This window comes from Monodelphis domestica, chromosome 5, assembly GCF_027887165.1.
Source record: "Monodelphis domestica isolate mMonDom1 chromosome 5, mMonDom1.pri, whole genome shotgun sequence".
NCBI classification, from domain to species: Eukaryota; Metazoa; Chordata; class Mammalia; order Didelphimorphia; family Didelphidae; genus Monodelphis; species Monodelphis domestica.
Window position 1 is genome coordinate 218906028 of NC_077231.1, and position 12509 is coordinate 218918536.

General features: G+C 38.9%; 1 protein-coding gene across 1 annotated transcript; it reads right to left on the reverse strand.

Moving 5' to 3' along the window:
- Nucleotides 1–1972: 1972 nt before the first annotated feature.
- LOC100012190 (olfactory receptor 10AC1-like) lies at nt 1973–2956 on the reverse strand. The gene has a single exon (XM_001366377.5). It carries the CDS (start codon nt 2954–2956, stop codon nt 1973–1975), a length of 984 nt encoding a protein of 327 aa, XP_001366414.4.
- Between the last annotated feature and the right edge of the window lie 9553 nt (nt 2957–12509).

Consider the following 12509-nt stretch of genomic DNA (forward strand, 5'->3'; position numbering starts at 1 on the left):
CGTTCGATTATACCACAGTGTATTAGTCTCTGTGTATAATGTTCTCCTGGTTCTGCTCCTCTCGCTCTGCATCACTTCCTGGAGGTTGTTCCAGTCTCCATGGAACTCCTCCACTTTATTATTCCTTTTAGCACAATAGTATTCCATCACCAACATATACCACAGTTTGTTCAGCCATTCCCCAATTGATGGGCATCCCCTTGTTTTCCAGTTTTTGGCCACCACAAAGAGCGCAGCTATGAATATTTTTGTACAAGTCTTTTTGTCCATTATCTCTTTGGGCTGAAACAATATTCTTAAACCAATTATATAGCATATGATATTTCCTAATCCATTTTTTGGGCTAAACAAAACAAATCCATTTAAAAAATGGTTTTTTGACTCTTATTCACTTTGTTCAATCTCAGTTCCCATCTCTCGAGCCTTTCTGACCCTATTACTTTATATCTATGTATCCAGAGTTCCTGACTTCAAGTTTGTGTGTTGGCCCAATTCCTTGGCAAACTGAAATTAAATCTTTCAATATCTTCAGACTAAGAGAGATATTAGTAAAGTATCTGAGATTTATGGTCCTCAGCAAATGGACTATTTCTAAAGCCATTTGTTTTTTTAAACTCTTACCTTCTGTCTTAGGATCAATAATGTGTATTGGCTCCAAGGCAGAAAAGTAAGGGCCAGGCAATTGGAGTTAAGTGACTTGTCCAGGATCACACAGTAGGAAGTGTCTGAGGTATTTGAATCCAGGTCCTCCCATCAGACCAGGCAGCCTTGACTCTCTATCTGCCAAGACACCTGGATGCCCCTCTATGATTCTTATTGCTGTGGATTGCTCAAGATCAAGGAATCACAGATTTAGACCTTAAAGATTATTGAGTCTAACACCTTCATTTTACAGATTTTTTTTTTAATAGAAGCTGTGACTTGCCCAAGGTCACACTGTTAGTATGTGATCGCACCAGGATTTGAACCTAGGTACTCTAACTTAAAATCTAGTCTTCTTTTCATTAAACTATTCCGGGCTACTTTACCTTATCATAGACCCAGAGCCTTGCATTCAGAACCAAGCTAAATATGTGGCCAGGGTGGAATACAATCCAAGATCACCTGCTAAAGAGTCTGGTATTATCAGGCACCCTCAATAGGGAATAAGAAGCAGCTGCCTAAAGCAGAAAGGCGAGTTAAGGAACTTAGTCTTACCTTGGGCTCTATTCCATCCTGTGTGTCACTACCAAAACCCAGTTTGAACATATATCCAAATGATCGATTCCTCCCTCTACTATTAGGTAAATATAACAAATGTAGTGGATACGCAGTGGGGAAGGGAATCTAAACAATTGGATCCAGTCTTTTTTAGTCTCAGGAGTAAGGAGACAGAATTCTGAGGACGAGAAAATGCCCAGGACATTGAGGTAGATCTTACTTTGCCAATCTTTAGTTCTCAACAACAAATACCCAAATACAGCAAATCTTTTTTCAGTTCCAATGGGAGGCTTTAATGACCTCAAGGCCAATTGGTATCCATCATTTTTGTATCAAAAATCTAACGTTGAAAACTTACCACCTTCAGGAAAGCTGTGCTCACTCATCTCATTCCATTCCAATGTTTATCCTAGACTTCCTTCATGCCTTCCCTCAGCCTTCCGGCCCCAAACACATATACATTTCTCCAACAGTCTGAGTTAATTTTATTTTTGCATTTTTTTACTTTGTAAGTGCTTTTTTTGCGTCTCTGTACATTTGTGTCCTCTTTTTTTTTGATGTGATGGATATATTTAGTCAGGGATTGAGTCTTCTCCAACAGGTAGAGAATGTAAGGACAGAACATTCACCATTAGACAAGGAATTTCCTGGGAAGGGAGGAGAATCGAGTCCATTCCTTTCCCAGTTCTGAACACTAGATGCTAGTGCCTAAATTACAGGATAAGACTGGAAGGGGGACAATGCCTTGCCTTGTACTAACCCCCCACCCTCCCTATCCTAGGTTTTGCTGCTTCTGCTTAGGGTTAGAGGGAATGGGCCACCCAGTAACCAGGGAGTGACCATTTCCTTGCAATCTCAGTACCTTGTGTATGGCTGTGGTGATTTCCCGATTGCGGAAACTGTAGATGAGTGGGTAGAGTAGGGGTGTTACGTTGGTGTAGATGAGTGCTAGTATCCGGTCCCTCCGTGGGGCATAGCTGGACTTGGGCCGGGCATACATGAAGCTAGCACAGCCATAATGTAGCAGGGTAACTGCCAGGTGAGAGGCACAAGTGGAGGCAGCCTTCTTACGACCCCCAGCTGAATGCAGGCGTCTCAGGGCACCCACAATGGCACCATAGGAGGTCAGGATCAGGAAAGAGGGTACCAACAACAGTACAATGCATGTCCCAAGGAGGGGCAGCTCCTCCACATAGCTCTGGGTGCATGCAAGGTGCAGTAAGGCAGTGATGTCACAGAAGAAGTGAATTAGCAGGTGGGAGCCACAGAAAGGCAGTCGGAAGACAGCCACAGTGAGAAACAGGGAGACTACCAGTCCCCCCAGGCAGCAGCCCAAAGCCAGCCTCCCACAGAGCCATGGAGTTATCAAGGCTGGGTAGCGCAGAGGGTGGCAGATGGCCACATAACGGTCATAGGCCATGGCTGCCAGCAGGAAGCACTCAGCTCCTCCAAGAGCCACAAACATCTGCATTTGCACTGCACAGCTCATGAAGGAGATGGGGCTGCCCTGGTACTGGCCACTGGCCAGGTCAGCTAGGCAGCGAGGCACTACCACCAAGGTGTAGCAGAGCTCGATAGCTGACAACTGGCACAGGAAGAGCAGCATGGGAGGGCGGGTGGAAACTGAGGCCACTGACACAAGGATGACCAGATTTCCACTCAGGGTGGCCAGGTGTACGAATAGGAGCAGTAAAAAGAGAAAAGGTTGTAGGTGAGGGAATTCAGAGAAGCCTTGAAGAAGGAAGCCAGGAGGCATCTCTGTTCTATTCCATGCACCCTCCATGTACTGAAGCTGATAGCTGAGGTACCTATGGGAAAGGAGGAGATGTTGGTTGGGAGAACATGACCTGTTATAGCATAAATAATGTTGGATTTGGTGTCAAATGACCTAGGCTTGAATCCTGGCTTTGCTACTTAGAAGCTGTGTGACCTTGGACAAGTTACTTGTCTCTGGGCAACAATTTCCACATCTGTTAAGTGGGTTTTTGTTTTTTTTGTTTTTGGACTAAATGCTTTCTAAGACTCCTCCCAGCTGTATAATGATGCTATAGTTGTTACTACTGGGGGAAAGAGGTGACAGAAGGGAAGAAATATTGAGGAGAAATCTATAGAAAAAAATTTCCTGAAGGAAAAACTGAATAAATGGCAATTTGATGAAAGGAAGTGTGATATATTTGGAAGAGCTCCTTAAACCTGAAGTCAGACATTATTTGACTATGAGCAAATCATTTAAGTTTTCTGAGTCTACTTATCTGTAAAATGGAGATAGTGATAAATAGCTAGCCAAAATACTTTAACTAACATTTGATTTTCACAACTTTGTGAAATAGGTGCTCTAATTATTGCCAGCTTACAGTTGAGTAAACTGAGAGAGGTTATGCCATTTATTCAGAGTTAAATAATTATTGTTTAGTTATTTCAATTGTGTCTGACTCTTAATGACCCATTTGGAGTTTTCTTGGCAAAGAAATTGGAGTACTTTGCCATTTCCTTCTTCAGTTCATTTTACAGATGAGGAAATTGAAACCAATAGGATTAAGTGACTTACCCAGGGTCACACACAATGTCTCTCAAAATTGAGCTCAGGTCTCTCTGTCTTCAGGTCTTTTGACACTCTATCTCCATCTAGCAGCGCACTGTTTGAGTAAGGATTTAACCAAATTCTTGGTTAAATTTAACCAGATTCCCAGCTTCAGTGATCTATAAACTAGCTACCAAACTGTCTAATAATAAATATATTGCCTATCTGGTAGATTTTTAAATTAAAAAAAATTTTAATGCTTAACTTCTGTTTTAGAATCAGTACTAAGTATTTAATCTAAGGCAGAAGATGATAATCTTGCTGAGCTCCACTCATTGATCAAGACCTATTTCCATATTATTTATATCACTAAAATTTGAGAAATGCAATTTGCCCATTAAGTCAACCATGCAAGTCATAGAAACCTAGGATGTTAGGTTTGGAAGGAACCTTAGAGATCTCCTCTTTCAATTCTTTACCCAATGCAAGGAAATCCTTCCTAAAGTATGCCTGATAGATGATTATCCTATCATAAAGACTGCCAAGAATCACTATCTCAATACCTTGCTGGGGAGTCCATTTCATTTTTAGATCATTCTAATTGTTAGGAAGTTTGTCCCCCTCTTTCATTGAACTGAAATCTCCCTCTCCCCAATTTGAATACATTGTTCCCAGCTCTGCTCCCCAGATCCAAGTAGCACAAATACAATCTTCTTTATGACCATCCTTCAGATTCTAAAGATAGTTAACGTGTCTTCTCTGTTCAGTTCATTTAACTGATCCCCATGTGGTATGGTCCTGGGGCTCTTTGTCATCTTGATAACTCTCCTATAACCTCACTTCTTCATCTTTCTGGCTCATTAATATTCCTCCTATAATTTCCTGCCTAAAACTCAACCTGTTTCTCTAGATGTGGTTTAACCAGGTCAGAGCTCAGCAAGATTATCATCTCCCTTTTTCTGTGTATAGAAGGTACAAATGATCAGCAAGGGCTGGAGGCAGTATTAATAATATGAATAATAATATAATTCAATGAGCAAAAGATGAATTGAGTCTAATTTTTTTTAAACTGCATAAAACCACACAATAAAGAAAACATAACTCTATAATTATACTATCTAAATAATGGAAGAGAAACCTCTCTTCCTCTCCCTGTTTTCATTTCATATCTGTAAAAGAGGAGTGACAATTAATAAGCAATAAGAATGGGAATGTCTATTCTCTACTCTTGAGGAGGGAGGACATTCATTATCAAAATAGTAATAACTAAAACCACCAACTGATTCATTTCCACTCTAGCCAGAGAAAGTTCAAAAGGAAAGAAAGACTGAGCTAAGCTTCCTCCCCATGATTATTAAATTCATCCTCTTTTTCATTATGGGGCATAAAGTTAGAAAATAATCCTCCCCAACTTCCACTTGTATTCTATGCCCTTTTCTTCTAATACCTGATACTTTTACGTGATCCTCCACCATGGTCACGCTCTTTTTATCTGCAAATCCTCATCTATGAGCCCCCAAATTTGCTGAGGAATATACAATATTTAGAATAAACTATAGAAGCTAATAATAATAAGACCTAGCATTATAACTAGAGAGCTATCCTTGGAGTCAAGAAGACTTAAGTTCAAGAAAAACCTCTGACACATACTAGTCACCCGTGTGACCATGGGCAAGTCACTTAAACTTCCAGTTTCTCAAACAATTGACTAAAACTACAAGTTATAAATCAGGTGTAGTGGTAGAGGAAGTTCCTCAATGGAAGTACCATACAAAGAGCTGATAAAATAAATAACAACAATATCATAATAATGTTGTATTTATATAAGCTCTGCAGGGCACTATCTTCATATTAATACCTTTCAGGTAGAGAATGTTTATGTTATTTATCCCATTGTTACAGGTGGAAAATGGAAGCCTTGAAAGGTAAAGTGCTCCTTTTTAGTGTTAGAGCCAGACCTCAAACTCAGGTTTTCTAATTTCCAGACCAGTGCCCTTTCCATATAGACTCTTTTTTATGGAGATTTGGTCCTTTGAGGTCATCCAGTCCATATTCTTATCACACTATACCACAGGATCCTTGTCTACACTGACCTCTGGTCATTCATTTACTCTTTTCAGACTTTACTGCTTCATGCATTCCTTCTTTTTCTCTTATTAGATACAGAAGGAAACTATGCTGCTTATATTTCTGTATATTTGTTTAAGGGTTCAGGTATCTTCCTCTTTTGTACAGATTTCAAAAGGTTGCTTAGTTTGAAAGTAGGAGCCGTCCTATAGTTCTGCGTGTGTCCCTGTAGAACTTTTTTTTTGGAAAGGGAGTAAAAGTGCCCGATGACCTCCTGATGCATGGGCATATGTAATGGCAAAATTCTCACTTTAGATAAACAATTTCATCTTTGTTTTTTTTGAAGATTCAGACTCACTTGTCCTGATCGATGACTTGCTTTTTAATTGTGGCTAAGAATACTGAGAACATCTATCACAATTTCATCTAGCTTCTCCAAAAGACACATTGGGAATAGGAATTCAAGTGAAGAGGGAAGCAAAAATTCAGTTATATTCTCTGCTGTTTTCTTTTTTCCCCACTATGTGGTCCTACTGATTCCTTAGCTGGATTTCTGCCTTTGGTGTATTTAAAGAATCTCTTTCCAAAGGAAGGAATGAGCTAACAACACTCACCTCCACCCCCCTTTATTAAACACACTATTTCCCAACCACTGTTCACAGCAGAGAAGGAGAATTAGCTTCAAAGAAACAGCATAAAAATCCAACATCAAAAGTTTCTGGCAGGGAGATTGTTTCTGTGCCAGGAACCAAAAGGCTACCCTTATTGCTTTTAAGTGCACAATCACTACTACCCTGTTACATTCTGATAAATATTCTAGACACTAGGTCTCTTGGGCTGCAAAATGTCAGCATCTTTTTATAAAGATCAATTCACTTTAATTGATCAAACATTTATTAAGCACATTCTATGACCTAGGCATTTCAAAGATGTAAAATGACAAGGTTCCTTCCCTCAAGGAGGTTACAATCTAACAGAAATATGTTATTCTCTAACTGCTTTTGAGGTAACCTTTTGTTCTCCTTGCATTAAGGATTTTCCTTTAGGTAACAATGTATGCTAGAAGGTATCAGTCAGGTGGTAGTCTTCTTAGTCTTAAATATTCTCCTTTAGGATGATACTATATGAACTTTTTTAGATTTTTGCTGGACCAGAGCATGACATGTCAGAAGTAGGCAACCAAGAGGGATGAAGAAACTCAGAACGTGTCATCTGATTTTATCTCTATGGTACTCAAAACTTATCCAATCACCTGATTAGGATATTGGGCAATATACTTGTGGCAAAATATACTTGTGGCCCAAGCCAGATCTCAAAGGCAGAAGTAGCATTGGACTCTGGGAACAATGTCTTCTGGAACTGTATTTCCTTGATCTGGAGAGGATTAGTGAGAGGTGTCTTTTACTCCAAAGCCCTGTGGAAGGGTTTCTTTCTTTCCTACTCCATTTGCCTCTCCCAGTAATTGGAAATTGGATGGAAGTAATGGAATTCAATGTAATCAATACATCCAGCCTAAAACTACACGGTTCACTGGAAAGAACGCTACATTGTGTATAAGAAGCTTACTTCAGAAAGACATCAGTGGTGTGACTTGGTCCAGTTTCATTTCTCTGGACTTTATCTGTCAAATAAGGAAATGAATCCTCTATTCCTCAATTTCCTGTAATATGGCTTCTATCACTACCTCTCTACTGAAACAGCTCTCTCCAATGTTAGCAGTGATCTCTTAATCATCAAGTCCAATGTTAGGATTTATACTCCTTGAACGCTTTGTAGTATTTGATCTGGTGAATCACCCTCTTTCTGATATTCTTCCTCTCTCTTGGTTCTTTTACTTATTATTTGTTTCTTATTGATCTCCTTAGTCTATTTTTCTTCTGCTGTACCCCAAATATTGGCTATATCTCTAGGTTCCATCCCAACCCCCCCTTTTCTCTCACTATCTCTAACTCAATTCACTCCTGTGATTTTAATGAACATCTCTAAGCACACAATCTATAAATCTATATATCTGGTACAGATTTCTCCTCTAAACTCTAGCTATTGCCTCTTGGATAGACATCTTTACATCTAGTAGCTAAAATCCAGTCTGTCTCAAACTGAACTTACTACCTACCATCTGAAATCTTATCTCCTAAAATGGTTTCTTTATTGCTATTGAAGGTACCTTGGGTTCATCTTTGACATGGTTTAATTTCTGTTCCCACATTCAATCAATCACCAAGTCCTATCAATTCTATCATCCCAACAACTGACTTCTCACCTTAGCTCACATGACTACCACCCTAATATAGGTCCTCAATACATGGAATTTTTGGTAATCCCCTATCTGGTTCCTGGACTTGAGTCTCTTCCCTCCAGACTTCATGAAACTGCCAAAAGAAATTTCCAAAGGGTTAGGTTTGATTATGTCACTTTCCCTCTTTAAAAATCCCTCCATTGAGTCCTTATTGCTTTTAGGATTAAATACAGATTCTTTATCCTGGCATTTAAAGTCTTCCATGATCTGATTCTAACCTATCTTTCTAGTCTTATTTCATATTACTCCATTTCAGTCACATTATGATCTGGTCAAAATGCAACCAGCTCATCCTTTTTTCCTTATCCTGGATTCCTGTAACTATATATTTGCTTAGGCTCTCCACATACAGAAAATGCATTCTCAACCCCACCCCCATTTGTTGAAATACTTTTTTCCCTTCAGCATCCAGCTTTTGGAGAAAGTTTGCTCTGATCTTGTCAGTTGAAAGTAAGCCTTTCCTCCTTAAATGTTCTTATAATATTTTCTTAGAATTTCTTCTTTGTTTGCATCACCTACCTTTTATCATGTTTGTGTTCTATATCCCTCCTATTAGACTGCAGTTTCCTTTAGGGTAGAAAATGTGTCATTTTCAGCCTCGTACCCACAACAGCTGCCTAGCACCTTGATTGTATTACTTTAAAATGCTTTTGAATTGAACGAGATTGAATTTTTAAACGATTTTGTAGTAACTGAATAAAAGGCCAGGTTCTCTTAATATGGAACCTCCCATGGCTTAATGTGGGGATGGAAGAAGCTAACAATTATTTTAGGAGCAAATGGAAGGTCCCTTAATCTTCTTCCACTACCCCCAAGTCCCTAGCATATTCAGTGTGAACATTTTTATATGTTATGGCACTGGAAAGGGAGAATGAGGGATGATATATGTTTTCATATATGTCCTACACTTAAAGTAATATTATTACTTAAACTTTATTCTTATTAAGGAGAGGAGAATAATCTTTAGATATACCCTTCTTCCTTGAAGATCTTGATGTACTTTAAACACAAATATTACTGTTTCCACTTTTCAGATGGGATTGTGGAGACAGAAGGATGTAGATGGATAGAACTCAGAAAAAATTGGACCAGAACCCACGAGTCCTTGTATCCAAAGCCACAACTTTTTCTTTTCCATCTCCATCCTCCATTCATACCTTTCTCCTTATGACTTGTTTATAATTATAGACTTATAGAGGAGAAAAGAGACATTATAGATAGATACCCTTAGAGATAATTTAGTATAAACCCTCTCCTTTTACAGTTAAAGAAACTGAAACCTTTAAAGATAAAATCACTTGCTCATAATCAAATACAGAAGACATAGGCATGTATGGGACTAGACTACCACACTCCTGCTCCCCAGCCTGGTATTCTTTTAACTCAATCCGTTGTACATTGTGAAACTATTTCTTTATTTGGGGGACAAGAGGCCATGACTGAGAGTAAGGTAACCAAGAGAAACTATTATCTTAGATTCTATCTTTTCCTGTAAAGGGATATATATCAGGAGGTGTGGCTCAATTTCTGTTTGCTACAATGCAATCCTCTTTCTTCTACCTCCGCTTTCCTAAATTCAGAGCCTCCTTACCTGGTATTAGAGCTAGGAATGTCTTGATGATGATGCAGAGAAGGCTTAGATCATTGTAGTAAAAGAATGAGGAGAGCACAGTCAGAATGAGAAACTGAACTACAGAGGTAAAGAGGAGAGGAAGGGGAAGAGAGAGAGAGAGAGGCAAAGAGAGTATGGGTGGGTGGAGTGACCTAAAGTGATTTTCACTGTAACCCCCAAAGGGCAGATGGCTAGATGGGGCCTCTGCTTCCATTATATCCCTTGGGGCTAGGGCAGAAGGGAAAAGGACAAATATGATTGTCACTTTTTACAGAGGATCCAGAGGGAGGACAAAAGGAAAAACAGCTAGAGATTAATTCTCTCTCTTAACAAAGACCCTTTTCACTCTGGGTAAAGAGATAATGGAGAGATTTGGTCCTTAGACAAAATCATAGTTCATACATTGTTAGAATGGGAGCACTTATGTCATGCCCCACCCCTTTATCCAAAGGACATATTGAGACTTAGAGAGATGGAGAGACTTGGCCAAGCACACACAGCTCATTAGTGACAGAGCAGGGACTATAATCCACATCCCCTGACTGATCAGTTGTCTCCATCCCATGATTTACTTCATATCCTGGGATACCTACCCTATGGCTGCTGTACCTTAGAGCTACCTCAGCCTGTACCACTGTGCTACTCATTATTATATGGCTGTTCTTAAATTCTTCTATAATGTCCTAGGCTGCCATTAAGGTCGCCCTTTCTCGGGGAATGTCTGGAATTTAGGTAACATTTATTAAGTACCTATTATGTGTAAGACATTGTGCTAAGCTCTGTGAATAGAAATCAAGCCAATATGCATTTATTAAGCACCTACTAAATACTAGATACTGTGCTAAGTACTGGAAAAAGAAAGATACTACAAAGAGATTACATAGTGCTTTATTTTTAAAAATTCTTTTAAGAAAATCGAAAAGCATTTATTTTCTTTCCCATCTACCTCCTTCTTCCCATGTCCCTAATGGGAGAAAAAGAAGCCTTTTAATAAATATGCAAAATCAAAACAAAAAAAAGCCTATATAGTCTCTGTTCAAATGTGTTTCATTCTGCATTTGTGGTTCACTACCCCTTTCAGGAGTCTGGCAGCATTCTTTATATTCAGAATCATGGTTGGTCGTTGTGTTGATTACAATTTTCTTTTCTTTCAAAACTTTTTTATATCATTATTGTTACTGAATAAATTGTTTTCTTGGTTGTTGTCATTTTGCTTTATATCATTTCATGCAGATCTTCCCAGTCTCCATCATCATTTCTTAAAGTAAAATATTATTCCATCATAATCATATGTAATGGAGACTTTGCTGTACATGCCCAGATCATCTAACATGGAGTCACCCTGCTTCTGGGAGGTGACACTCCATGTCCCCCTGCCACATGGGTGGGGAGCAGCATCCCTTGAATGGCAATGTGGCCAGAACAGGTTGCATTTTTGGAACTGCCAGAATGGGGCAGTTATTCTCTTTCCAGAAGAAAGGCTGAGAAGAAAAGACAGTTTCGTTCTCTTGCTCTCCCTTTTACCTCATGACTCTGAGAAATGGCCCTAGATCTGTTTCATTTGTCCTTATCAATTTCTAAGTACAAGCAGTAATTCCCTATGCTAGCAAAAATTGAAGCATGTTGACCCTGGGGCCAGGACTCAAGGCAGCCAGCCTGGCAGGAAAATCTTGAGAAGCCAGAGAGCCTGGGCCTCAAGCCCAAAGGGGTGGGGGAGCACTCTGGAATTAAAACTGGGACTGTGCTATATAAAAACTGAGTTAAGCTATGGACCTGGCGTCTTTCTCCTTTGCAGACACTGGAGCAGTATGGGAAAAAGGGGATGGGTTATTCCCCACATATTATGGAGTAGGTTTGCATATTTGTTATGATACCTTTGGAATAAAAATGCTCTGTAAAAAGCCATGCTGATTATTAATTGGTTAAAATTGGAGTATAGAAGACCACCAGTATCAGATTTGTACATCAGAAGGTCTTCTCAAAGCTTTTCTGCCAGACCAGCTGCCTATATATATAATAGAGACTGGAGCTAATGGCAGAGACTTGGAAAACCAATCCTCCTTATAGCAGAATCCTGAAAGATGGTTGAAATGTAACATAACTCAGGTAGTTGGAGTTAAAGTAGTCAGTGTTACACGTGGGAATTTCTTGTTGGGTTCAATTTTTTTTCTTATTTTACCTTTCCTGCCCCAAAGTTGCTCACTTTCCATAATATCAGGATCATTAGGATATATTTAAAATTTTTATTTTTAAACCAAATTTTATTATAATTTATGATTGTTATTATTTGTTTGTTACTGGAATTGAATCTGAATTAATCCAAATGGTGGCTAATTTTGAGGGTAAGTTTTTATATTATTTGTCCCGAATACTTTGTTGTTTGAATTTTCATTCTGAGACAAAACATCTTTTTTTCTGCTGATTTCAAAATTGATTTTTTAAAGAAACTTATCCAGTACTCAAGCATTTATGAGTAGTTATGCTTGGTATTTAGGGCCATATTTTGTTATAGCTTATATTATTATTTTGTTGAGTTTTTAAAGTTTTGTCTAACTCCCTGTGACTTCATTTGGAATTTTCTTGACTAAGATACTGGAGTGGCTTGCCTTTGGCTTTTCCAGTTCATTTTGCAAACAAGAAACTGAGGCAAACAGGGTTAAGTGACTAGCCCAGGGTTACACAGTTAGTAAGTTTCTGAGGCTAGTATTTGAACTCATGAAGATGAGTCTTCCTGATTCCAAGTTCTATCTATTGCACCATCTATCTGACCCCTTATATAATTATAGTTGTTAACCAAAATGTTGTTTCCT